Consider the following 26,729-nt stretch of genomic DNA (forward strand, 5'->3'; position numbering starts at 1 on the left):
GTCTGCCATTGGCTCCGCTTTTGCTCCGACCAATCAGAGAGGAGGTTACTTCACGTCCGTCGCTCTTGGCAACCAGTGAGTACCACGCTAATCCTCACCAGGGCCTCTTTGTCCATTCTCTTATTGGTCAGATCAGATGTCGATCTCTGAGGCTATAGCCTATCCGGCGCCGGAGGAGGCGGAGGGCGGGCAAGATGAGAGAGTAGCGAGGCTTTCCGGAGGCAACCCGGATGTGTCGCTCAGCAGGTAATGTTGCGGGAAACCCAGACCTGGTGCCGAGGTGGCCAGCTCGGCCCCCGCCCTGGACTGGACTAAGGAACCACGGCGCGGACCGAGCCAGGGTTTCAGGGGCAAGACAGGTGACGGAAATAAAGGACGCTTCTTCCAGGACAGGAATCTCCTGGTTCTTAAACTTTGGCCTGTAATCCAGCCTTTTAAAGAACACTCTGCAGTCGGGCTCCTGCCAAAGAGGCCCTGGCTTCGAGTGAAATGGGCTGTGTCCTAGAGAATCTGCTTAAGTGCCGTCTTGCATTCCCCTCATTAGATCGAGGCCGCTGATGGAAGGCAACCCCCCTGATGGCACTGGCCCCATGCATGTACCATTTGGGCACATTGTGGCCAATGAGAAATGGCGCGGTTCGCAGCTGGCACAGGGAATGCAAGGTCAGTGGACTCCCTCTGAACAAGCCCTCTCTCACCTCATCCTGCTTTTTAAAAAGTTCCATCTATTGCCGTGTTTTCGTCTAATGAACACGGAACTTACTTTCTTCTCTGTGTTTTAAGGGAAAATTAAACTCGTTTTTGAGGATGGCCTGACACCGGTAGATTTTTACTTATCTAGCAAATCCTGCATTCTTTATATCACCGAAGCTGAGTTGGTGGCAGGAAATGGCTACAGAAAGAGACTTGTTCGGGTTAGAAATGTAAGTACTGAGTTAAATGGACTTCTTCCCCCTCCCTTGGAATAATATGTATAAAACCATTGGCAATTGCACCCTTGGATAGCTGCTTTATCTTGAATGGAATTTTGTTACAGAATAGTTTCCTGTTTCTTTCCTTTTTTTTTTTTTTTTTTAATTTTGAAGTCCAATAAACTTCAAGGGATTGTGGTAGTTGAAAAAACGCAGATGAGTGAGCAGTATTTTCCAGCTGTACAGAAGTTTACTGTTCTGGATCTTGGGATGGTGTTGCTTCCAGTAGCCAGCCAGATGGAAGCATCCTGCCTCATTATTCAGTTGGTAAGTACCCATTCCTACTCCTCCACAGTAGCCCTGGTTTAGGACTTTCGACTGATCTTCCTGGATCCTTTTCTGACACCTGCTCTTATTATCTGTACAATCCATGAAGCCAGTCTTTATCCATCTCTGGATTGGTTTCTAAAATCTTTTTAATGAATTTAAGCTCAGAAGCTCCCTCTGCAGCTAGCTGAGCTTGCTGCCCTGTCTGCTGCTGCTAAGTCACTTCAGTCGTGTCCGACTCTGTGCGACCCCAGAGACGGCCGTCCCTGGGATTCTCCAGGCAGGAACACTGCCTTGTCTAGGCAAGCATATAACAAGGTGAACAAGCTGGAGACCTGATTTTAACCTCTCAGGCTATGATGACTCCTTCGTGCACTGTTCTGCGTTTAAGTTGGTGATGTTGTCAGTTAGTGGCCCCTTAGCCTCATCCCTCTGTATCTTCTGTTCAGCATCAGAAATTCTGTCTGCAGGTTCATGTGTTGTTTCTTTTTAACCTAGTGGTTTTCCATTGTCCTCATTGATTATTCAGCATGGTTGTACATTAGAATTTCCTGGGGAACTTTCTTTTTAATTTTATTGGAATATAGTTGATTTACAGTGTTATGTTTCAGGTATATAGCAGAGTGATTCAGTTACACATACATTCATTCTTTTTGAGGTATTTTTTCTCATATAGATTATCATAGAATTTTGAGCAGAGTTCCCATACTATGCGGTAGTTCACTATATAGTGGTGTGTGTATGTTAATCTTAAATCCTGTTTTATCCTTCCTCCCACCCCCGTTCCCCCTTTCGCAACCATAACTTTGTTTTTAATATCTGTAAGTCTGTTTCTGTTTTGCAAATAAGTTCTTTTGTATCATTTATTTTAAAACTTAGATTCCATACAGAAGTGATATCATATGAGATTAGAATTTCCTGGGGAACTTTTAAAGTGATACATGAGCCTTACTTCAGACAAATTAAGAATCTGAACATGGGGGTCAGGCTTATGCATCAATTTTTGTTGTGCTCTTTCTAAATCTGTCCCTCTGATGTGCAGCTGGGGTTGAGAACCACATTGGAAATGCAAACAGCCCTGTATAATTCACAACCCTTCTCCAGACACTGCTCTGTTCTCTTACTTCACTCTTCCTGACTCACTTTGATTGAACGCTGTTACTATGTGCCTTCCTGTATCCACCACTAACTGAAGACTGGGTTTCTCCGTTGATAGGCAAGCTTCTTCCAAGCCCTGTATCAGGCAGGTGGAGCCATCATGTAATCCTATACCACTGAAATGTTTCTTAGTGGACCATAGGACCATGTTTGAATTCTTTAGTGTAGGTTTTCATTGGTTTTATCCTAAGCATTCTAGAAATTCAAGTTTTTGTAGATTAATTTTTACCTCTCACTCCTTTGTGTAGTCATGCTGTTCATCTTTTAATAATTTTACTGATGCCTGAAAATTTATATTCATGGCACATATGAGAACATTTATAGTGGAAAATCAAGCTGAACCACATGGAAAAACTAAAACTAAACTTCCGCAAAACAAAATGTTAAGAAAACCACAGGTCCTCTAGAGGGCGCTCATGTACTTCTTTCGTTTCCGTTCAGGTTCAAGAGCAAACCAGAGAGCCCAGTAAAAACCCTTTTCTCAGGAAGAAACGGGCTCAGGTCTCTGAGCCGGCGCTCCTCCGAAGTGTGCAGCAGATCCCAGGAGTGGGGAAAGTGAAAGCCCCCCTCCTGCTTCAGAGGTTTCCAAGTATCCAGCAACTAAGCAACGCGTCTCTCCGAGAACTGGAAGCGGTAGTAGGACCAGCAGCAGCCCAGCGCATTCATGCATTCTTCACCCAGCCCAGGTGAGGGCTCCTCTCATGGGCATCTCATCATGGGACTGCAGGATCTTGTTTTCTTTTCACACTAAGAAAAGAGTTCCTCGGAGAAGGAAACGGCAACCCACTCCCATATCCTTGCTTGGGAAATCCCATGGGGAGTCTAGTGTGCAACAGTCCATGAAGTACAACAGGGCTGGACACGGCTTAGCGGCTAAACAACAAATGGCAGTTCTAGCCAATGTATGAGGGCAAAAACTTGTAAGTAATTGGGGGTTGGGGCTGAAACCAAAATCCTATTGTTTACAGATGTGAATGTCTATTTAGAAAAACCAAAATAAACTGCAAGCAAATATTTAAACTAAAAAAAGCAGAGTTCCTTTTACAATTAGGAAAAGATGAGAAGAGGCCTGAATGGAACCTGCCAGTGGTCCTGCGCTGTTCTCTGGCCTTAGGCATGCACTTCGATTAGTGGGCCTGCGCCAGACGGCACTGCCCTCATCCTGCTGGCATGACGTGGGCTGGTGGGCACTTTCCTAAGGGAACCTCAGAGTCAGCAGAAAGCCAGCCTGGGAGGATTTTACTGTGTGACCTTGACCTTATCTATCATGGAAGGTGGCGGATATGACTGTTTAAAGGAAACAGACCTACAATGAAGCACTGTTAGCATAAGCTCCTTGTTCCTGCTGGCAGAGCCACAGTTCTTTGGGTCTGATCTTAATATACCTGTGCTGTGAGGGTAGCTGCCAGTGTCAACAAACAATTGTACTGCCTTTTTTTCTTCCTTTCTGTCTCCCTTCCTGATAGTTGCACAGTTTGTTTATAATCACTAAGCACGTCTTCTGAACACAGAAGGCCTGGAGTCTGGAGTTCCCACTGTAAGATAAAAAGCCAGTGTGTGTGAGGGACGGAAGAATGTGTTTGTAAATGGATACCCCAGCAACCAAAAGATGCACAGGGCAGTGGCAGGGCCAGCTAAGGAGAGCTGGGGCTAGAGACCAAAATGTACAATCGCTCATCCGAAGGATAAACACACTGAATAACAACAACTACACACACACACACACACACACACACACACATATTGGAATATACTGGGCCATCAAAAAGAATGATGTTGGGTCATTTGTAAAGATGTGGATGGACCTAGTCTTTCACACAAAGTGAAGTCAAAAGAGAAAAACAAATATATTAACACGTGTGGAATTCAGGAGAATGTTACAGAAGAACCTGTTCGCAGGGCAGGAATAGAGATGCAAATATAGACAATGGACAGGTAGACACAGAGAGGTGGGGATGGGATAAATTGGGAGATTGCGATTGACATATATGCATGTCATGTGTAAAGTAGATAGCTAGTGGGAATTGACTATAGTGAATGGAGCTCGACTTGATGCTATGTGGTGACCTAGATAGATTATATGGGGTTGAGGGGAGGAGATCCAAGAGAGAGGGGATATATGTATACATATAGCTGATTTGCTTCATTGTACACAAGAAACTAACATAACATTGTAAAGCAATTACGCTCCAATTTTTTAAAAAAGACCACACACAAAAAAATAGAATTAAAGAGGCCATACATTTTCAAGGACACTAAGACATCTTGAAAGCTTCAAAGTCCTATTTTGTGAAATGTTAGTAATTTTTAAAAATATTTATATATTTACTTGGTTGCCCCAGGTCTTAGTTGTGGCACACTAGATCTTTACCTGTGGCATGCGAACTCTAAGTTGCCGCATGCGGGGTCTAGTTCCCTGACCAGGGGATGAACCTGGGCCCACTGTATTGGGAGGGCAGAGTCTTAGCCACTGGACCACCAGGGAATTCCCAGTAATTTTTTTACATACACACTGCTTATTTATTTATTTACTTTTGGCTACACTGGGACTTGGTTGTTGCACACAGGCTTTCTCTAGCTGCAGAGAGCGGGGGCTACTCTCGTTTTGGTGCTCAGACTTCTCGTGGTGCTGGCTTCTTTTGGGGCGCACAGGCTCTGGGCACACAGGCTTCAGTAGTTGCAGCGCACGGCTCAGTAGTTGTGACTGGATGGTCCTAGGGCACTCAGGCTTCCAGAGTTGTGACACAGGGCTCATTAGTTGTGGCTCGAGGGCCTCAGAGTGTGCAGGCTTCAGGAGTTGTGGCTGCCTGGCTCCAGGGCACTTGGGCTTCAGTAGCTGGGGCACCCAGCTCTAGAGCACAGGCTTAATAGTTGTGGTGCAGGGGCTTAGTTGCCCTGCGGCCTGTGGAATCTTCCCGGACCCGGGATCAAACCCACGTCCCTTGCATTGGCAGGGAGAGTCCTATCCACTGCTCCACCAGGAAAGTCCAAACTTTTAAAAATCAAGTACAATAAAACTTCTGTGCGTTAGGGTAAGAAAGTGAAATCAAAGTGGAAACCATTAACTGAGGCAAATGAATGTGTTTATTTAAATATTTATACAAAAATATCAGTAAGAACAGTGGATACACTTTCCCAAATATGGTTGCTTCCCTTTTGACATTACACACTAGAAAATATTTTAAGTTCATTTATTCTCAAAATGACATGGCAGTGCTATATCTGTAGAAGATATATAACTTATACTATGTCAACAGTGAATGTTAGAATCACTGTGTCATCCAATGTATAGCAAGATAAACCAGTGTCATTTTGCAAAGTCAAATAGAGCTCTAAACTTGAGTCATTTACATCTTGACTTTGTACAATGTTTTTAACCCTTCCTAAAGACTCTTAAAATATACAATTATGTACTTTCTACTTTAAACAAAATGAGAAATGTTTTGAGTATCAAACAGTATATTATCTACCTTGTAGACGGCATCTTCATCTAACACTGCCACTGTGTTAGCGACTTTTAAGTGACATAAATGGAAGAAAAACTGCTCCTAAATTTTTTTTTTTTTAATCTAAAGTCATGACAAATTTGGCACTAGATTTTATCTGGAAATAGCCTTCATATTATCTAGAAATAATAGTAAAATCTTGTTCTAGGTTAATGATTCCCCATTAGGTAGCAGGTCTTTGGGACAGTTTTTAGTAACACTTAGTCTAGCATTATAGTCCCTCCCCCTGCCTGAGTTTGGGGTCATCTGAATTCCGAGTTAAGGAATTAATCTATGTATCACCCGAGCCTAAAAACTTACTAATAGGACCCATATAGGAAATCTTAATTGAACTCTGACATTAAGTAACTAAGAGTCCTAATTATAGTCGTTAAAAACAGCCATATTTCCACATTATTCTATTTACAATACTTTATATAATAAATAACTTGCAGCAGTATGGTTAGACTCCCCTAATTAAGTTTGTCTTCCACAAGCTTCTAGAGGCTTCTTGTTACTTACACTCAAGGACATATCAATTGTATGTTTATGCTCTGAGAAGATGGGATTTGAACATATTGAGAAATCTTCCTCTGTGGCACAAACACAAAGGTCCAGTCAGTATGGGAAGCGCTCTCGCTTCTTCACGTCAGTACAAAGAGCTGTCGGTGTTGAGAAGGCTGAAGGGAGAGGAGAGCTTTTTCTTGACCGGAGGCATTGCGACACCAACCGACGGGAGGCACAGGGTGCTCGCCGACTTCTGTCTGTTCTTGTTGGTGCCCCAGCTCAGAAACGAGAGCTTTTTCGAGACTTTCTTGGTTTTATCAGTTTTGTCGTCACCATCGACGCCTAAGCAGATCATGGAGTAAGTCTTCTGCATGCCCACAGAGTAGGTGGCACATTTACTATGCTGTACCCAGAAAAAGAAGGACGGTTAAATGGTTGTTTTATCTTCCAAATAATTCTTTTCATTCTCAAAACCTGTCTTGATATGCTGTGATTATAGTGAAATGAATATTTTAGGCAGACATATTTTTCTGTTATAGGAAGTAATCTATATACATGAGTTAAATTATGAAAAGAATGGTTAGATCTCATTTAACCATTTTTAAAGTGTCGGTTAAAAATGGTTAGAAATCAAGGTGTCAGAGAAATGACTGCCAAGTTTTGAGACTCACATTCTGCACTCATGGCATCCTCTTTAAGTGATATAATTCTGAGATTCAGTGACTAATGCTGATATAGGATTCGGTTCTTAAGAACAAGGACAATTCTTAAGGAATATACTCAACAGCAGTCATTTAGGCTAGGGACCACTACTCACTTTTAAAGGTCATTACATCTGAAAAGTGATACACACTCATGGTCAACAGTATTGAAATGCATCAGGTGAACAGTAGGTGTCCCTCCTACCTTTCAGCCCTGTCCACTGAGGCAACCACTATCTGTTACATTTGTAGAAATAACATCCGTATACAGGTATTGATATGTGTCAAGTATACAGCACCATTTGTCTTTCCTTAAGAATACACTGTGTACACGGGTTTACACCCTGCTTTCTTCGCTTACTGTATCCTGGATTTCAGCCCACACCAGTAGATATGGCTGGCGGCTCAGATGGTAAAGAATCCGCCTGCAATACAGGAGACTTGGGTTCAATCCCTGAGTCAGGAAGATCCCCTGGAGAAGGGAAAGGCAACCCACGCCAGTATTCTTGCCTGGAGAATCCCACGGATAGAGAAACCTGGTGGGCTACAGTCCACGGGATTGCAAAGAATCAAACAACTGAGTGACTAAGCACGTTCTCTTTAAAGACAACAGAATCCATGGTAACAAGGTTATGATTACATTTTTCCAGTTTCTTAAACTGATGAAATAAACATAAAATTTACCATTTTAACCACTCGTGGCCTTAAGTACACTCACACTGCTATGCAGCCATCACCACCACCCACCTCCAGAACTTATCCAGCTTCCCCGAGTGAACTCCATGCCCACTCAACACTACTGTTAACTCTTTTAGGATTGTGCAGGACTCAAATGGGAAATGTGAAGGAATTTGTTTTCTAAAGACTTCCATGTGAGTTATCACATGCTTCTAAGGTTTGCCTAATACTGAGATTACTTTGCTCACAGAATGTTTACTGACCATCTACCTTGTTCCAGGCACTGAAATCAGGCTGTATGTATAAGCAGACATACAATATATATCTGAAGCCATTGGGCACATTGTTCATAATATAAATCCAGGAAAGGAGTTTGAGTGGTGCAGCAAGAAAGGAGGGGACTTCACGATAAAATATCCCTCCTGAGTTCGGCACCTCTGGATAAAGACGCCTCTCCTTTTCTATTAATATAAAACTGCCCATTAGACTTGCCTGGTGCTCTAGTTGTTGCAACTTGGCACTTTCACTGTGGTGACCTGGGTTCTTGGGGAACTAAGATCCCAAAAGCCACACAGCGTGGCCAAAAAAACGGGAAAGAAACTCACTCTGTACCCATCAGCAGCTTCTCCTCATTCCCTGGTGCCCCAGCCTCTGGTAAGCACTAACCTACATTCTATTTCTGTGAATCTGCCTATTCTGAACATTTCTTAGTGGAGTCACACCCTCATTCACTCGCTGACCCTCCCTAGTCTGAGTTCTGTTGCCATTTCCCCATGAAAGAGTGTCCTCTGGGGACTTTCCTGGCGGTCCAGTGGTTAGGACTCTGCACTTCCACTGCAGGGGTTACAGGTTTGATCCCTGGTGGGAACTAAGATCCCACGTGCCATGCGGTGCGGCCCAAACAAAGTGTCCTTTTGCCCCGCTGCCCGCTGCCAGGTACAACAAACACAGCTCTGTTTACATCGTTCTCCACCTCTTAGCTGTGTTCAATACAAACCACCACTCTCTCCTGCAGGATTTTCTTCTCTAGGTTTCAGAAGCCCCTTTTTATCCCACCTTCACATCTACTTTGCACTCCCTTTCGCTCCTACTTGGGGATCTTAATCCCCCAACCAGGGATTGAACCTGCATCCCCTGGACTGGAAGCACAGTCTTAACCACTGGACTGCCAGGGAAGTCCCCCATATGTGCCCCTTCACATGGCTGGATCTTCCTGACCCCCAGATGCTTGTGGTGTCTCTTCGAGGTTTAGTCCTCAGCCCTCAACCCCTCAAGGGTAATTTCATTTAGTGTCTTACAGCTTGAAACATCAACTCTATGCTGATATCCTCAAATATTTATTTCTAGCTCTGACATTTTCCGTGAACTAAAGACGTGACTACTCAGCTGCCTACGTCACCTTGACATGCCTCTTGGGTGTCTCCTGGCACGTGAAACACTCACAGCACAGCACTTGTGTTTTCTCTCCTCTGCCCTCCTCACCCCCAGCCCCAATTTCCCATAATGAAAAATGATGCACTTGTTCAAGCCAAAAATCAAGGAGCCCTCCCCTTGTCTACCATCTTTTCTACACAACTGATCTACAAATTTGTCAGCTCAACCTCCCAGTTAAGTCACAGACACATCCACCTCTCTCCACCCCCTAGTGTAAAGCTGCTAACATCACTGGCCTGGGTGACTGCAACGGCCAGCTCGCTCTGCAGCCACGTGGCCAGCCTCCAGGCAGCAAGAGAGCCTTCTACAATAAACATCAGAGCACACCATTCCCCATCTCATAAGGTTTCAACCTTCCTTCACTGCCAAGAACGCAATGCCTGTCTCCCACCTCATTTCTCACCACGCTGGCCCTTTGTCACGATGCTCCAGCTGAAAGGCCTTTTAGTTCCTCTAGCAAGTGAAGCTCAGTCCTGCCAGTGGGTCTGGTATCTGCACCTGTTGGTGCCCGTGTCTATGTGCTCTTTTTTCTTGGGGTGGGAGGGTGGGCATGCTATGCTGCGTGGTATGTGGGATCTTAATTCCCCAACCAGGGATTGAACCCACACCTACTACATTGGAAGTGCAGAGTCTTAACCACTGGACCACTAGGGAAGTCCCCATGTGCTTTGCTTATACCTCTTCACATGGCTGGTTCCTCCTGACAGTCAAGCCTCAGTGCAGCCCTGCCCAGAGGCCCCTCCCAGCCCCAATCATCCTAGCTCATTACACGTGTTATTTCCTTCACAGCACTTACCAAAATCACAACTACTTCTTTACTTATTTAGTGCCAGCTTTGTGGGGTAGGACCTTATCTTATTTCAGCTGGAGCTCCAACACCTGAGAAGAGCCTGGCACACAACTGATGCCCAATCAATAGTTGCTGGATGAACACATGCATACTGTTCTAAACAGAAGTATCCAATGTACAAAATTAAATGCAGCGAGTACAGAAGAGCGTGAATGCGACAGCTCCTCCTCCTTGGGGACACAGAAGAATAGAACTGTGCATGTGAACTTGCACGGGCTCAGACACGTCCCGAGATCTCACAGGAAAGTGCTAACACTCCTGAGAAGAGCATCTGCCACACACCTTCTGTACCATTTGAATATGTATATTTTTAAACCATGAGTATGTATCACTTTTGCAATGGAAAAGAATTTAATCAGAAAGATAGATCCATTGGTTCTTTTATCTTTAAGATTTTTTTTAAAAAAAGCTTTCCAGTGATTTCTCTGACCCAAGTTGAACACATTCTCAGTGATGACAAACTTAGGAGCTCAGTCATTTGTGGCATGTTACAAATGCAGGCAGGCGGCAGGGGTCCTGGTAAAAACCTCTGAGGCTGGACTCACCCTGACTTCACTCCACATCACTATTTACTGCCAGGGGGCATCAGTACTCACCATGGACGATGTGGCATCCAGGAGGCTCACGACCTTCATCTCAATGTCATTCTGGCCAAAGCTCTTCAGCATTTTCATAACCTCACTCAGCGTCAGCCACTTACAATCCACGTCTTGAATGGAAACAATATAATCCCCTTCCTTGGTTCCTGCCTCCTAAAAAAATATGATTTCAATACAGGTCAACATTCTGTTCACTGAAATCCCTGCAGTAGTTCCCAAGTTCATTAACAAAATAGTTACCTGCATAAGTTAACTTCAAGAAAGCAAGAATTGTGGTGGGTGTGGAGGGTATAGGAGGTGGGGCCCAAGACAGATGGATACATGAATACCAATAGCTGATATATTTTGTCGTACAGCAGAAACTAACACAACATTGTAAAGCAATTATACTCCAATTTAAAAGAAAAAAAGGCAAAAATTAATCTGTTTCTCTTTGGGCAAGAAAGGTATGAAAGGCCTTGCACATAAAACCAGGCCTTTTACTTAGAAGAGCCTTAAATCAAATCACCCCAGTATATTTGTGTGGACAGCACTCTTTATCCTGGTAGCTCAGATGGTAAAGAATCTGCCTGCAAAGCAGAAGACCCAGGTTCTATCCCTGGGTTGGGAAGATCTCTTAGTGAGGGGAATGGCTACCCACTCCAGTATTTTTGCCTGGAGAATCCCATGACAGGGGAGCCTGGCGGGCTACAGTCCATAAGGTCACAAAGAGTCAGACATGACTGAGCAACTAACACTTAACTCTGTCCTTTACCAGACTGACTGTCTGAAAAGGTGCCAGTGAGTTTTGCTTCCAACCTAGAAGGATCCATGCTTACCGCAGCAGAGCAGTATGGATCCAGGAAGTGGACTTGAACTGGGGAGTTTCCTCTCAGGGTGAACCCCAAGTCCCCTTCTTCTGCAGTGAAGTGAATACTTCGAGGAGCTGTCCATCTCTTGTTAGCCGAAAACACAGATAAAGGACCCTTGGGAACAGAGCATCATTAGGTTAGGATCTGAAGGCTGAGTCAGGCATTTGAAAGCTAAAGGAAATGATGCCTTGTCGTCCTTACAGATTTCATTCAGCCCTGGTCAAAAGACTCCTGATACCATCTGCAATAATCTGCACTACAAAGTCATAAAAGAATGTTCATTGCCATTTTCTCTAAAAGATTGATATATTTAAAACAAAATTATGTTATATAGCATCTCTACATATTTGCAACTTATAAAAAAGCCTTCCCCTCAAGTCATTATGAAATAAATGTTCAACATACCAGCTTTTGGAAGAAGTCTGTTACTGTCACTTTAGAGAACTGTGGGAGTATAATTTCAACTTCTCGCTCAGTTTTAGCTGGAAAAGAAGGTTAAAAGTAAAAGCATAAGTGATTCTGTAATTGAAAGTTATTTTTGAAAACTCAGGCCTAAGTCCATTTGGGTATCTACTATGAGCTATACCCCACTCTGGAGCTGGGACAGATAGTGATATAAGACAAATTCCCTGCCTTCAAGGGAGCTTATTTGCATTCTAGTGCAGCAGTCCCCAGCCTTTTTGGCCCTAGGGACCCATTTTGTGGAAGACAATTTTTCCATGGATCAGGGGGCAGAGATGGTTTCAGGATGATTCAAGTGCATTACATTTATTGGGCACTTTATTTCTATTTTATGGCAATTTCAGGATACTCTGCCTTGACTTTAGGGTTAGGATTCATGCTCCTACAAGAATTTAATGTTGTGGCTGATCAGACAGGAGATGGCGCTCAGGCGGTAACGCAAGCGATGGGGAGTGGCTATAAATACAGGTAAGACTTTGCTGGCTCGCCCCCTGCTCACCTCTTGCTGGGAGGCTTGTTTCCTAACAGGCCATGGCCTGGTACCGGTCTGAGGCCCAGGGGCTAGGGACCCCTGTTCTAGCGGACATCCTCTGATACTCATAAAATCCTACTGAGAAGTAACTTACATTTCAGGTGTGGCTGTTGGGGAAATACCATGCTTTCAACACTTAAGTTTTGGGCAAGACGTGCTTCCCCTTTTCATTATTAACATGCAACGTGAGGATTTCACAGTGAGAAGTGGGTTTGCCAAATCATGCGCATCAATAGCTAAATAGCTCCGCCATCATCCTCATGGCACTGCAGCCATGAAATTAAAAGACGCTTGCTCCTTGGAAGAAGAGCTATGACACCTAGAGAGCATATTAAAAAGCAGAGGCATTACTTTGCCGACAAAGGTCCGTACAGTCAAAGCTATGGTTTCTTCAGTAGTCGTGTACACATGTGAGAGTTGGACCATAAGATTTGGATGTCTAAGCACCATAGACTTGGACCAAGGCTGAGCACTGAAGAATTGATGCTTCTGAACTATGATGCTAGAGAAGACTGTTGAGAGTCCCTTGGACTGCAAGGGGATCAAACCATTCAATCCTAAAGGAAATCAATCCTGAATATTCATTGGAAGAACTGATGCTGAAGTTGAAGCTTCAACACTTTTGGCCATCTGATGCGAAGAGATGACTCATTAGAAAAGACCCTGATGCTGGGAAAGACTGAGGCAAGAGCAGACGGGAGTGACAGAGGATGAGATGAATGACATCACTGACTCAATGGACATGAGTTTGAGCAAACTCAGAGAGATAGTGAAGAACAGGGAAGCCTGGCATGCTGAGTCCATGGGGTCACAAAGAGCCGGATACAACTTAGCAACTGAACAACAACAAGCCAACCCTTCCCACAAGGCTAGTCAGTGTGCAGGCTAAGAATACATGAAAAACAATTTATAAAAAAAAGAAAATCTGGGGAAGAAGACTGGCAATGCCAAGAAAGCTGAACCTCTGTATTCACAGGATGACCCTGTGGTTTCTTTCTGTTTCACACAGCATGGGGCTCAGGCAGGCTGCTCATCTACTACAAGACTGGTGCTACCACCCCCAGAAAACCTCACCAGGAGCTGTGCGTCTCCCTCCTAGGGAGGTTGTCTCTACTTTGTAGCCACAGACCGCACTGCATAGACAAGGTTGCCAAGCCTGTGTCCATAAAGGAGAGTTCTTGAGTGCATTCTTGTTTCCACCAACCATCTTGGTCATCTGGAGCAAAGACTTTGATCCCTCTAAGCCTGCATTGCCTCATCTTTAAGATAAGGGTGAGAATGAGTAGAATGAAATTCTATATACATCTGAGGCTTAATGTTGTTCCTCAGTTCAGTTCAGTTCAGTCACTCAGTCGTGTCCAACTCTTTGCGACCCCATGGACCACAGCACACCTGGCTTCCCTGTCCATCACCAACTCCTTGGCAGATCTCAAATCCTCAACAGACATTAGCCAACTTTACTACTGACAAACTCAGGATTCTAGCTTGAAAAGGGTTCTATCTCTAGAAGCTTGTCCCTGAAAATGGGGTGGAACTTCAGAGACTGGGGACAGAGGTGTAGGGAGTGGGGTGGGAGGGGGCTTGGGCAAAGGGGGGTTCCCTCAATTGGGCTACTTCATTCCCTTTCTTCTAACTCCTGGAAAGAGTCTAGTCATTTTTAACTGAAAGGTCACCTCTCCAGGCAACTGTCCACCTCCCAACTCCTGCCCTTCAGGGCAGAACTGACCACTACCTCCCCAAGGGCTGCAGCAACTAACCAGTTTATTTCCGTATTTCTAAACTCAAGACAGTGCTCAACACCTTAGAGATGCTTAGAAAGTGCTGGTGGTACAAGATCTCATTTATATGTGGAATCGGAAACAAACTCATCAGCATCTATTTATGATTAAAAAAAAAAAAACCTCAACAAAGTGGGTATAGAGGGAACAAGCCTCAACATAATAAAGGCCACATATGACAAGCCTTGAAAAATTCTCCTCTAAGATGAGGAACAAGACAGGGATGCCCACTCTTACAACTTTTATTTTACATGATACTGGAAGTCCTAGCCATAGCAATTAGACAGGGAAAAGAAAAAATTAGGCATCCAAATCAGAAAGGAGTAAAACTGTCACCATGAGCAGATGACAAACAGAGAACCCTAATTGTTGTTCAGTAGCTAAGTCATATCTGACTCTGTGCAAACCCATGGACTATATTTGAACTAATGAATGAATTCAGTAAAGTTGCAGGATACGAAATCAATAAACAGAAATCCATTATATAAACAAATCCAGTATATCTATTCACAAATAACAATCAGGAAGAGAAATTAAGAAAGCAATCTAATTTACAATTATATCAAAAATAATAAAATGCATAGAGATAAATTTACCCAAGGAAGTGAAAGATCTCTATACTGCAAACTATAAGACACTGTTAAAGAAACTGAAGAAAACACAAATAAATGGAAAGATATTCCATGTCTGTAGACTAGAGAAGTTATATTGTTAAAATGTCCAATTGTTTTATATATATATATATATATATATATATACACACACACACACACATACACATTTGGATATTGTTATAATATCCAAAGCAATCTACTGATTCAATGCAATCACTATCAAAAATCCAATGGCATATTTAACAGAACTAGAACAAATAATTCTAAAATTTGTATAGAACCAAAAAAGATCCCAAATAGCCAAAACAATCTTGAGATAAAAGAACAAAGCTAGAGCTCCAGCATGAAATCATGCTCCTTGATATCAATTATAGTATGAAGTTACAGTAATCAAAACAGTATAGCCTGGGCACAAAAACAGACACAAAGAGCAATGAAACACCTTCCAAGATCAAGCCTCGGAGGAGGAATAAGGGTGCAGGTGGTTTTCAAATCATGCAGTCGGAGGTAACAGACAGATAGCAAAGTGCAGATTTCCATTAAAATAGTGGTATGTGGGTGGGTACGGAGCATAGGGAAAATGTCAAGGTAAAAGGCAGTTCCTGGGGTCTCCTGACTATCAGTAATAGCTACAACCCCAGAGGAGGTCAGGAGACTTCAAGGAAAGGAATCTAAAGGAAGGAACCAGGGAGAGGAGACCCTCAAGGATGCCAAGAGGGGAGACCGGGATTGGGCAAGGCAGTCAGCGAAGAGTGGGAAGGAAAGTCGGAGCACAACCAAGGTGGCAGGACCCTGACATCACAGGTGGCGATATGAGGGGCAGGAGGGGGTCAGCTGTCACTAAAGCGTCAAAAAAGACCATAAAGGAGGCCCCAGATCCAAGAGTGAGAAGGTAAGGACTCCAGGGCAAGAGGAGCACTTGAGCAGCCCTGCCTCTCAGGCAGCGCACTCTGCACTGGCACCCACGCCACTCACAGACGATGTCGGGAGCATCGGTCAAGTTCAGGAGGTCATCGTCCTCCCGGAGCTGAGAGTACTTAAGCTGGGACCGCTGGCGCGCCGCGGACAGCACCTCCTGCAGCACCTCGATGTTGCGGAGCTTCTTGCACAGGCTGGCCTCTCTCATGGACTCCTCGTGGTGGGTAACAGCTCGGCACAGATGGGATTTCCCTGCCCACAGAAAATCAACACCACCGGTCACGTGTAACAAATGCAACATGAGCACTTCGGGAGAGCCTGAGTGCCCAAGGATCTGCCCAGAAAGGTGGACATTCTCTTTCCGGAAGGATCTGCCTGGAAGGCTTCAGTCCCTCTGAACTGTGCGTGCAGTATGCTCACTTGTGTCTCTAGAACTATCATTCAGCAGGCATTTACCAAATGTTCTAGGCATTAGAGATAAAGCAAAAGCTAGCCTCTATATTCACTGAGTTAAAATAACAAGCAAAGAAATGCATAATGGGTCATGCGGCATTAAGGTTCTGGAGAAAAATAAAGCAGAAACAAAAATAATAGGCAGATGTAGTAATTGAGAAGATGGGGAATGAGGAGTCGCCATTCTATGATGTGTGATCAGAAAAGGCCTTTTAGGAGGTTAACTTAAGTAGAGCCCTGAAGCATTCCTAGAAGAAGTGCAGCAAGTGCAAAGGCCCTGGGACAGGAGCATGCCTGAATGTTTAAGGACAACAAAGGGCTTGGAAGTTTCGCTGGGGAGAGTGAAGGCTGCAGAGAAGGATGGAGAATGAGGCCAGAGAGCGCAGGTGAAGACTTCAATCATTCTCTGGGTGAGAAGGGAGCACGAGGGCTCCTGGTAAAAAGCTGGGCAAGCTCTGTGACCTCTCTGGACCTCTCTCTCCTCAAATGAAAACTGGGTATCATACCACATCTATCTCATAGGGTTGGGTGAGGTTTAAGCGAGTTAATATCTATTAAGCAGGCACCACGTAAGCATGGCTTAGACCAGGGTAGTAGGTAAGAAGTGATCAGATTTGGGATATTTTTCTAGGTAGAGTCAACAAGATTTGCTAATCAAAGATGGATGAGAAAGAAAGATGAAGGTAAAGAGTGAGTCCTAGGTTTCTGGCCTGCAAACCTAGAAAGATGGAGTCACCATCACCGAGATGGGGAAAGTGCATGTGTGGGATGGGGGGCAAGCTTGAGTGGTGGAAGAACTCAGATTTGGACACAGAAAACTTGCTCTGAGATCTGTTAGAGACCAAACTAGGACAGTTCATTCTCGGCTCTTAAGTGTGGCCTATGAAATGCGTGCTTCCAGAATAGAATGACCAAGGACCATCCCCTGGACCACTAGGGAGCTGGAAGACTGCCAAAGCTCTGGCTCCGCTGTGGGAGAGCTGGGCGCACACAGAACCCATGAGAACACAGCTCTGGAAGCCCGCTGAGGCTAGAGGACTATGCCTCCTGGTTTCTGAATCCAGACTGGCCACAATGACTCAGAAGATCTACTCCCCAGGCCCTTCCCTGGCAACCTGTCTGGGGTTGTCAGTGAGTGGGAACAGCTGGATGGGTCAGACAGGACACAAGGGAGGAAGGGAGCAGGAGAGCCAACACGCACCCAGTAGTTGGCGCTGATGAACATTCTTCAGGGTGCCCAAGGGTGTCAGTCCCTCTGGCATGTGGCTGTAGAGCTGGGACAGGCACTTCTCCTGGTGGTCCTCATCTTCACCAGGCTTCACTGCAACAGGAACCGCAAGAGAGATCCTTTTTTCATGACCGTGGTGCAGCCTTTATACACGGCTCCACAGACCCACAGAGAAATCCCGCTTTCAACTACATCCCCAGTTTAACAAGGCACTTGGGATAATAGGTCTCCTTTCCACCCCTGGCCACACCCAGGCAATCCAGCCCAAGGTCTTTGTGCAGGGGGGCCAGTCTCACTCTAGGGGCTCATGATTTGGCTCCAAGCCCCTGATCTCTATCTCCTCCCAGTCACCCATCTCACGAACCTCCAAGCACAGCTCTGCCTTAAACCTCTGAGAGCCTCCCTGCCTGCACCCTCCCTGGTATATGTCCATTCCTAACCTCACCAAACCACCCACCGCTACCTCAACAGCCTCCGTTCCAGGACCCAGTCAGATCCTGTTCTCACTCTAGCTGTCCTCTCCTTCCTCATTCCACTGGAAAAGTCCCCCTCAGAGTCCCCAGGCTAACTCAGATGGCCATGCCTGCCTCGGAGGAACCTCCATGACTATACCAAGGACTCCAACCTCTGCCCCATTTGTGTTCCTACCTCAGTGACTGAAGCATTGAGCATTCCTATTGGTTCACCCGACCAGTCCCGCTCAAAAGACTATAATCATCCCAGCAGGAGCAGCTGACACAGAGAGCCTTCCATATATGGAGCATTATATAGCTTTGCACAGAGGCACGTAGTTTTCACAACAGCTTGTGAGACAGGATCTCTGCATATTCCCGTTTTATAGTTGAGAAAACTGAGGCACAGAGCAGCTAAGTAACTGCCCAAGATCACCTAGCTAGTAAATGACAGAGCTGAGATATGAACCCAGGAAGTCTGGCCCCAGAGGATGGCCTTTCCATTACTTGGAGGGCAGCCTTGATGAGCACGAATTGCAATAAAAGCCCCTTTCCCACCTACAACCTCAGATCAGAGCCAAGACTAGGGGGAGGAGAGTGAGGCATTCACCCTAGGCTGAAATTTTAAGCAGGTGCTCTAAACCCAGCCACCAAGATATATATGATAGTTTAATACAATTTTCTAAGTATCAAAATTAATGCAAAAATATTCATGATGAACATCAAATTTCCTTTGTTTCATGCTCCAGTGTGCCTCAGCATACCACTGTTATTATCTGCATCTTCATTTTCTTTCACCGTGGATTTTTGCCTCAGTTTTGATTCATCTACAGTTACATGTTAAAACATTATCTCAATTACTGAGTTCAAAATCTAAGGGCATCCCCTTAGATTTTGTGTTTGAGGTGAGTATCTCCCTGATCTAGTCCTGGTCCTAGATTCCAGGTGAAATATCTCCATGAAGCTGTCAGCTCCACCCCAGGCAGAAGAAATGCTACCCCCTCCCCCTCCCACAGCAGTACCACATCACCCCTAATCCCACCCTGTGTGACAGCTGCCTGGGCCCACATGTAACCCCCACCCTCTGCCCCCAGGCTGTTGAGCATCTCTCAGGCAAGCAGAAAGCTCTCGCTCAGCTCAGTGTCACCCAGAGGCAGCAAGCCTGCAACCCTGACCAAAGCCCGGAGCCCCAGGCCGCCCAGCCTTACGCTGGTGGTCGATGAGCAGGGTGGCTGTGAAGTAGTGGGCCAGGGCTTCATAGTGGTGGGCCTTCACGCAGGCCAAGCTGGCCCAGGAGTACGGGATGTTCTCCTTCACCGGCTCCTGGTTCATGGCTGCGTGCAGCTGCCGATAGACCTCTCCCACCTAGAACGGAAGGAGCGCTGGGAGTGAGGAGCCTGGCACAGGGGCCCTCACGTATCCGGGCTGCAGAACAAGAGCCCTTTCTTCTCTGTGGCGGCCCCTGCCAGAGGCCGCTCCACAGTCTGGGAGCTATTCCAAGGGCTCCCAGTGTTGTCAGTGTCAGAGTTGACAGGGAGACTGGGCCACCGTCATTATGCTGGTCTTTAGGCTCAGCTGCAGATGGAATCAGTGATCCATATCTGAAACACCAACCTGCCAACAAAAGGCAAGCCAGTGCTCTGGCCGGCCAGGGCGGGCGTGCTGCCCAGGTCACGGACAAGCTGCCGTGGGAAGCCCCTGCCACCTCCAGGGGGCCCACACCAACGCACCCTGCTTGCCCCGGAAGTCAGGGGAAACAGCAAGGCTCACCTTGGCCGTTTCCTGAGCCACCTTCACCAGGAGGAAGAACTCGTTCTGGAGCCCAGGGAGGCAGACCTTCTCAAGCATGCTTTCTTGGGCTTGTGCCAGCATCATTTTGACCAGCACACTGAGCATGGCGGGGCTCATGTCGTAGCTTGGAGTGTGAGTAAACGTCTCCTTCAGGTAGTTTAAAACCCCTGCAATTGGAATTGTTTTGAGCATTAGTTAGGAATAGCCTGTTTATTTCACCATGCTGCTCAAGAATATAAAAAATGATGAAGCAAAAATATGAAACTGGTGTCCCAAAGCATCTTTAGAAGACTCTGATTCTCAATTACCATGAAAACCTGCAATTCCACTCCTGGGTATAACCCCACAGAATTGAAAGCAGTGACTTAAACTGATATTTATACAAGAATGCTCACGGCGGCATTATTCCTAGTAACCAAAAGGTAGAAACTCAAATGTCCATCGACATTTGCGATACGAGAATAAATCAAGTGTGGTCTATACATACAATGGAGTATTTTCAGCCTTGGGACTTCCCTGGTGACCCAGTGGCTAAGACTTCATACTCCCAGTTCAATCCCTGGTCAGGGAACTAGATCCCACATGCCGTAACTAAGATCAAAGATCCCTTGTGCTGCAACTAAGACCTGGAGCAGCCAAATAAATAAAATAAATATATATTTTTTTAAAGGCAAGGGCTTCCCTGGTGGCTCGGTGGTAAAGCATCTGCCTGCCAATGTAGGAGATGTGGGTTTGATCTCTGGTCTGGGAAGGTCCCACATGCTGCTAAGGAACTAAGCCCCTGCACCATAATTACTGAGACTGTGCTCTAGAGCCCAGGAACCACAACTACTGAGCTCACATGCTGCAACTACTGAAGCCCACGTGCCCCAGATCCTATGCTCTGCAATGAGAGAAGCCACTGCAACGAAAAGGCGTTGCTTGGCAACCAGAGTAGCCCCCCATCCCCACCCCTCGCTCACCACAACTGGAGGAAAGCCCACACAACAATGAAGACTCAGCACAGCCAAAAATAAATGAATCAATCTTTTTTTTTAAAAAAAAGAAGTCAGTTCTGACACATGGTAGAACATGGATGAAGACATCATGCTACGTGAAGGAGGTCCATCATACTGAGCTGAGGTGTCTGGAATAGTCAAATTCATAGACACACATGGGCTGGAGGGAGGAGGGAATGGAGTTATTGTTTAATGGGACAGAGTTTCCCTTTGGGGAGATTAAAACATGTTCTGGGGATAGACAGTTGCACAACAATGTGGCTGTACTTGATACTAACAAACTACTCCTAAAAATGGTTACAATTGTAATTTTGTTATGTATGTTTTACCAGTAAGAAGACTTTTGTTTTCCAGTTCTCTTCGAAAACATTTACATCTGTATCAAGCAAGGAAACCAGCCTGCTCCCTGTCCATTCCTGTCTCACCTGGACCGTTGTAAGAAATTCTATACGTGACTAGGCATTTGAGGGAAGTGAAGGAAGACAGAATGACTAAAGGGCTTGCAGGGGGTCATGGTCACTCTTAACCTCTGGGTCATTCAGAAATTCAAGGCTTTTCTCCAGGACCTCAGGGAAGATCAGCTCAGTCACTCTAGTGGAAATTTTCATGCTATAGCCCTCAGCTGACTTTCTTATGTGTTAGGAAAGTGTCACAGCATTAACTGGCAAAGCAACCTAGAGCTGAAATAAAACCTCCTGGCAAAATCCCATCTGACTGGTTCCTCTGGTTTTGCTGCAAAGCACAAGCTGCCCTGCAGGAGGAAGGCCACGGCTGGAGGCTCTCTGGGGTCCACTCTCACTTTGTTCTCAAGCTTTATTTTGTCCACATCTCTGGAATCTCAGAGACAGGCATACCTGCTTCAGATTCTTCAGAAAGAAAGATGAGCCCAGAAAAGGATTTACAGTGAAAAAATTCGACTCCCACATGAAATTTCAGCATGGTGCTTTCTCCCAAGGGATCTATCACTTTAACCAAACAATATCATGACCAGCCCAAACAGCAAAGCCAAGGTTCTTCACAGCCTTGCAGAGGAAAGTGAGATAACCCCCCAAATTTTCTGCCGGGATAATACCCCAAAGTAGAGTGACAAGGACCAGCACAGAAAGAAACTTATTATGGAGGCAGCTCGGGGCATCACACGGTGGTCAGCATTGTGGCCACTTCTGCCTACAATCTCTATGCCAGCTCCGCAGGACACAGCTAGAGGGGAGTCAGCCAGGACCCTGGAGCGCCCATGAGGCAGGCCTACCCACTGCACCCATGGGCTGCCAACCACCCCCTGCTCTTCTATAGGTTGGTGCTAAGTGCCACTTAGCAGGGAGCCAAGAAGGGCAACTATGGGTGAGCAAGCTTCTCAGAATTCTCATAACAAAGGCACAGATGGTAACACTCACTGATGAGGCACACTGCCGGATGAAAGGAAAAAGAAAAAGCCTAGATTGTCACCGCTTGAGAAAACTTATTCTCTTCTTCAAAACTGTATTCAAAGGCATGGTTCATCCACTGCCATCCGTGGGGCCACTCATTCGGAAAAGATTAATCATTAACCACTGTGTACATGAGCCACAGTCAGACGGAGACGACCTGGTTTGAGCCAGGAAACAATTTTCCTGATGGGAAGAGCCACCAGCTCCAGAAGCTGGCCGGGCCCTTTCAGGCTTCTGAGGCCAAGTGTGGGCCTGGAGAGGATCCACAGACCCCCTTCAGCTCAGGTACCAGGGCCACCCGGCAGAGCCAGAGCTCTATCTCAGCGGCAGCGCCCCCTTGGAGACATACCTGCAGCTCTCTGAAAGGCATCCACCGTGCTCTCCAGCCCAGCTTCTGTCTGTCGATTGCACCGGGTGCCGATCTGTGTATAGAGGGCTCCGATGTTAAACAGGATGCTGGCCTTCTCCAGCAGCAAGTTCTGTTGGCTGACCGGAACCCCAGTGAGGGAGTCATACCTATTTAAAAGAAACATCTTCTGAGAATATGAATCCCTTGGCTAGTGAGTGCCGTTTGGGAGTAAAAATGGACAAAACTTATTTCTTGAATAAAACTCAAAGATGTACATGCAATGAGGCTTTTATCTCAAGCAAGACAATGGGCTGCTCATACTGTTAGGACGCCCACAAGCACAAACAGAAGCAGGGCTGCTTCTCAACCAGGATGTCCTTCCGTGGGTGAATGGACACACAAACTGTGGTACAGCCATACAGTGGAAAACTATGCAACACTTAAAAAATGTATAAGAAATGAACTATCAAGGCATAAAAAGACACAAGAAACCGTAAGTGCATGTGACTAAGTGAAAGAAGCCGATCCGGAAAGGCTACATACTGTATGATTCCAACTATGTGACATTCTGGAAAAGATAGAACAATAGAGATAAAAAGAATCAGTGGTTGCCAGGGTTGGGGACTGCCAAGGGCTGGGGATGCCTAGGTGGAGAGCAGAAGATTGCAGGGTAATGAAACTATTCTGTGTGATACTATGACGTGGATGCATGTCACTGTTGTTTAGCCACTAAGTGATGTCTGACTCTTCTGCAACCCCATGGTCTGTAGCCCAATAGGCTCCTCTGTCTATGGGATTTCCCAGGGGAGAATACTAGAGTGGGTTGTCATTTCCTTCTCCAGGGGATCTTCCCAACCTGGAGATCGAACCCACGTCTCCTACATTCGCAGGGGGATTCTTTACCACCGAGTGATCTGGGGAGCCCACATGTGTCATTGATCGTTTGTCCAAAAACCCATGGAAGGTACACCACCAACAGGAACTGTAAACAGTGGGTGTTGGGTGATGGGCAGCCAATGTAAGAACATCAGCTATAACAAATTTAACACTCTGGCGGTGGATGTTGACAGCGGAGGAGGTGCTGGGTGTGCAGGAGCAGCGGGTATACGAGAATTTTCTGCACCTTCCTTTCAATTTTACTATGAACCTGAAACTGCTCTAAAAAATAAAATGTATTTTTTAAAAAATAAGGCTGCTCCTACATGAAACGTAGCAATTACTAACCCCTCATAATTCTTCCTGAGGCCTTAAAGACTCAGGATATGTTTTAGAGTTCATACATTGACCAGAGTATAGATATGGAGCTTCTCCCTAATTCAGCACTAAAAAGTCACATTTGGGGTTTTCACTCATGTGCCGGCAGCTAACACACCTTTAGGAGAAGTCATCTGCCCTTCCTTTCAAAAGCAAGCATCAAGAGCCATCTGCTGTGGTGAAATTTAACTCTGAATATGCTTCTCAGCTACTAGGATTCACTTTCATTTCACATACTCCTTGGGCTTCCGTGGCGGCTCAGATGGTAAAGAATTCACCTGTAATGCCCTGGGTGAGGAAGATTCCCCTGGAGAAAGGAGTAGCCACTCACTCCAGTATTCTTGCCTGGGAAATCTCATGGACAGAGGAGACTGGCGGACTATAGTCCACAGGGTCACAAAAAAATCGGACAAGACTGAAGTGACTATGCACACACATACTCCTAAGCAACTCAAAGAAGAGGTATAGCATCTCCAAGATATTTCGACAGCACTAATCAATCAAAAGCACCAACTCTGGGGAAGAATCAAAGATTCTGCTTCAGTTTTTAATAGATCTGATCTACTTCTGTTTGCTGCACTGGTCACTGGGAGAAAACTTGATTCCCACCCCCATCCCATCTGAGACAAGAATCTTGCTTCTTGTCAGTTCTACCTCGGAGCCCTGGGGTTTCCCTCACGATAAAGTGCACACACATACAAACACACACACACACACACACACACACACACACACACCTCCTCTCCTCGGCTCACTTGCTCTGAGAAGGAAGAAGCCACTGTCTGTCGGAGCCTTCTCCCTGTGGATCCCCTTCATAAACAAACACCGGTTTATCCACACATCTCCAGGCTCCCCTTTGTTCATGGGACAACTAGAAGGAGGGGGCTGCAGTGCAGAGGAGCCTTGTGTGGGGCTGAGGCTCCCCAGTGTGGCTGGAGATAGAAAGCCCCAGCTTAGGCACCTACCAGGTAAACAGGATCCCCATCTGTCGGGTGGGCGGGAAGAATCGGCTCTCGACAAACCCCAGCTGCAGGAAGTAACTCATCAGCAGCTCTACTCCCGCCTCATTTCGGCTGGGCGTCCGACAGGCCTGAAAGGACAGGAACCACCGCAGGGGTGAGTGGGTGAACAGAGAGCAGATGGACGGGCCAGGAAGATGCTCACGCACAGTTTCTCTGGAGCCTGGGCCCCGCTGCTGGTATCATGAACTCTAGGAGAGCTGTGAGGAACTCATGAGTCCTGGGACCCAGCCCCAGACATGCATGTCTGTCTCCTCTGTGGTCTTCTTTTGTGGCAAGATGAATGGATGTTTCCGACAGCCCCTCCCTAACATCCCCGACCACCATTGATTCTACAAGACTGCATGTGCAACAGTGGGATCATCAGAAGACTGGACAGCCTCTAATCACAGCCAGTCTCCTCTCCATCCCGCTGCACATGGAAACGTACTTGTCTGAGATCCATGAGATCTGCTATTTCATTTTCGTAGAGGTAGCTATCTTCACTGTAATGTTCCAGAATAAAATCCTGCAAGAAAAATGAGATGCTGTAAGGTCTGACTCAAAACCAGAAACAGGTAAAATAGTAGCATCTACGGTACGCGTGTATGCTAAGTCAATTCAGTCGTGTCCGACTCTTTGTGACCCCATGGACTGTAGCCTGCCAGGTTCCTCTGTCCAAGGGATTCTCCAGGCAAGAATACTGGGGTGGGTTGCCATGCCCTTCTCCAGGGGATCTTCTCAACCCAGGGATTGAACCCACGTCTCTTTAATCTACTGCACTGGCAGGAGGGTTCTTTACCACTAGCACCGCCTGGGAAACCCATAAAAATGCAGGTAGAATTCATAAAAATTTATGGGAACGTGTACACTACAGTGATTTTCTAAGTGGTGGGATTTATATTCTTAGTTTTGTTTAAGTATATTTAAATTCTTTTGCTTTTGCTGTTTCAGTTAAAGGGGAAAAAAGTAAAAGTGAAAGTCGCTCAGTCATGTAAGACTCTGCAACCCCATGGAAGTGGGTAGCCTTTCCCTTCGCCAGGAAATCTTCCCAACCCAGGGATCAAACTCATGTCTCCCACATTGCAGGCAGATTCTTCACCAGCTGAGCCACAAGGGAAGCCCAAGAATACTGGAGTGGATATCCTATCCCTTCTCCAGCAGATCTTCCAGAACCAGGAATGGAACCGGGGTCTCCTGCATTGCAGGCGGATTCTTTACCAACTAAGCTATAAAGGAAGCCCAGTTAAAAGCGAAGTTGTTTTCTATTTAAAAACATCTTGGCAGGGGACTTCCCTGTGGTCCAGTGGCTAAGACTCCGACCTGCCAAGGCAGAGGTCGCGGTTCCATCCTTGCTCGGGGAACTAGATGCCACATGGTATAACTAAAGATCCCATAAGCAGCAACTAAGAATTCAGATGCCACAACTAAAGATCCTACATGTGGCAGCTGACAATCTGAAAGATCGGCCACAGTGAAGATTGAAGACCCACCCTCCCCCCGTGCCACAACTAAGACCCGGGGCAGCCAAATAAATAAATAAATATTTTTTAAAAATTAAAGTGCCTTGGCAGCATAGCGAAGTGACTTGTGTAAGTGACTGTGAGTTCAATCACACTGGCAAACATCACAGATATTCAGGGGCTCAGACCTTCATCTTCAGTGGGGACTTCACACATGGTAAAGGCAACTGATGTCTGGGGACTGTTATGAGACCTCAGGGTCTGTGATGGGAACCTCTGTGAGGGCACTTCCATGAACAAAGCACCCCAGTGAGACCCCCATCTGTGTCCAGTGTTTGATGCTGGCTCTGTGAATTCATTCATTTATAAGACACATTGGTAAGCACTGGCAGGGTGCCAGGCACTGTACACAGTGCTGGGGCCACTTCAGAGAACAAAACAAAGACCTTGCCCCATGGAACTTATAATCTCACAAGGAGTACAGACAATAAGTAACAGGCATAACACAGAG

The 26,729-nt window shown here is 45.9% G+C and overlaps 2 protein-coding genes across 4 annotated transcripts in view; one reads left to right on the forward strand and one right to left on the reverse strand.

Annotated features, from left to right (window-relative positions):
• Positions 1-221: 221 nt before the first annotated feature.
• On the forward strand, positions 222-7,573 carry FAAP24 (FA core complex associated protein 24). 3 transcript variants are annotated; one of them, XM_068992241.1, is made up of 6 exons: positions 222-246; positions 545-663; positions 784-923; positions 1,086-1,238; positions 2,838-3,082; positions 7,468-7,573. In XM_068992241.1, exons 2-6 carry the CDS (start codon positions 558-560, stop codon positions 7,478-7,480), a joined length of 657 nt encoding a protein of 218 aa, XP_068848342.1. In that variant the 5' UTR covers positions 222-246; positions 545-557; the 3' UTR covers positions 7,481-7,573. The 3 variants fall into 3 exon arrangements, with proteins under 3 accessions (XP_068848342.1, XP_068848341.1, XP_068848343.1); XM_068992240.1 differs by lacking the exon at positions 222-246 and adding an exon at positions 255-359; XM_068992242.1 differs by lacking the exons at positions 222-246; positions 7,468-7,573 and having other exon boundaries at positions 261-663; positions 2,838-3,376.
• Positions 5,713-26,729, reverse strand: part of RHPN2 (rhophilin Rho GTPase binding protein 2) — a 70,751-nt gene continuing 49,734 nt past the window's right edge. Inside the window, exons 5-15 of the mRNA XM_068992239.1 lie at positions 25,207-25,284; positions 24,723-24,847; positions 22,504-22,670; positions 19,709-19,896; positions 19,147-19,303; positions 17,460-17,579; positions 15,863-16,057; positions 11,907-11,983; positions 11,469-11,615; positions 10,648-10,803; positions 5,713-6,791 (exon numbers count right to left, since the gene is read on the reverse strand). Coding sequence (XP_068848340.1) covers positions 6,531-6,791; positions 10,648-10,803; positions 11,469-11,615; positions 11,907-11,983; positions 15,863-16,057; positions 17,460-17,579; positions 19,147-19,303; positions 19,709-19,896; positions 22,504-22,670; positions 24,723-24,847; positions 25,207-25,284 — 1,671 coding nt within the window. The 3' untranslated portion in view covers positions 5,713-6,530. The remainder of the gene's footprint in view (positions 6,792-10,647; positions 10,804-11,468; positions 11,616-11,906; positions 11,984-15,862; positions 16,058-17,459; positions 17,580-19,146; positions 19,304-19,708; positions 19,897-22,503; positions 22,671-24,722; positions 24,848-25,206; positions 25,285-26,729) is intronic.

The sequence above is a fragment of the Capricornis sumatraensis genome, chromosome 20, assembly GCF_032405125.1.
Source record: "Capricornis sumatraensis isolate serow.1 chromosome 20, serow.2, whole genome shotgun sequence".
Taxonomy (NCBI): domain Eukaryota; kingdom Metazoa; phylum Chordata; class Mammalia; order Artiodactyla; family Bovidae; genus Capricornis; species Capricornis sumatraensis.

What these genes read in the sequence shown, in the direction of transcription:
- FAAP24 (XM_068992241.1), top strand. Translation starts at nt 558, where the DNA reads ATGGAAGGCAACCCCCCTGATGGCACTGGCCCCATGCATGTACCATTT. An exon ending in GCTGGCACAGGGAATGCAAG is followed by an intron (nt 664 to 783) that starts GTCAGTGGACTC and finishes CTGTGTTTTAAG; the next exon opens with GGAAAATTAAACTCGTTTTT. An exon ending in CCTGCCTCATTATTCAGTTG is followed by an intron (nt 1,239 to 2,837) that starts GTAAGTACCCAT and finishes GTTTCCGTTCAG; the next exon opens with GTTCAAGAGCAAACCAGAGA.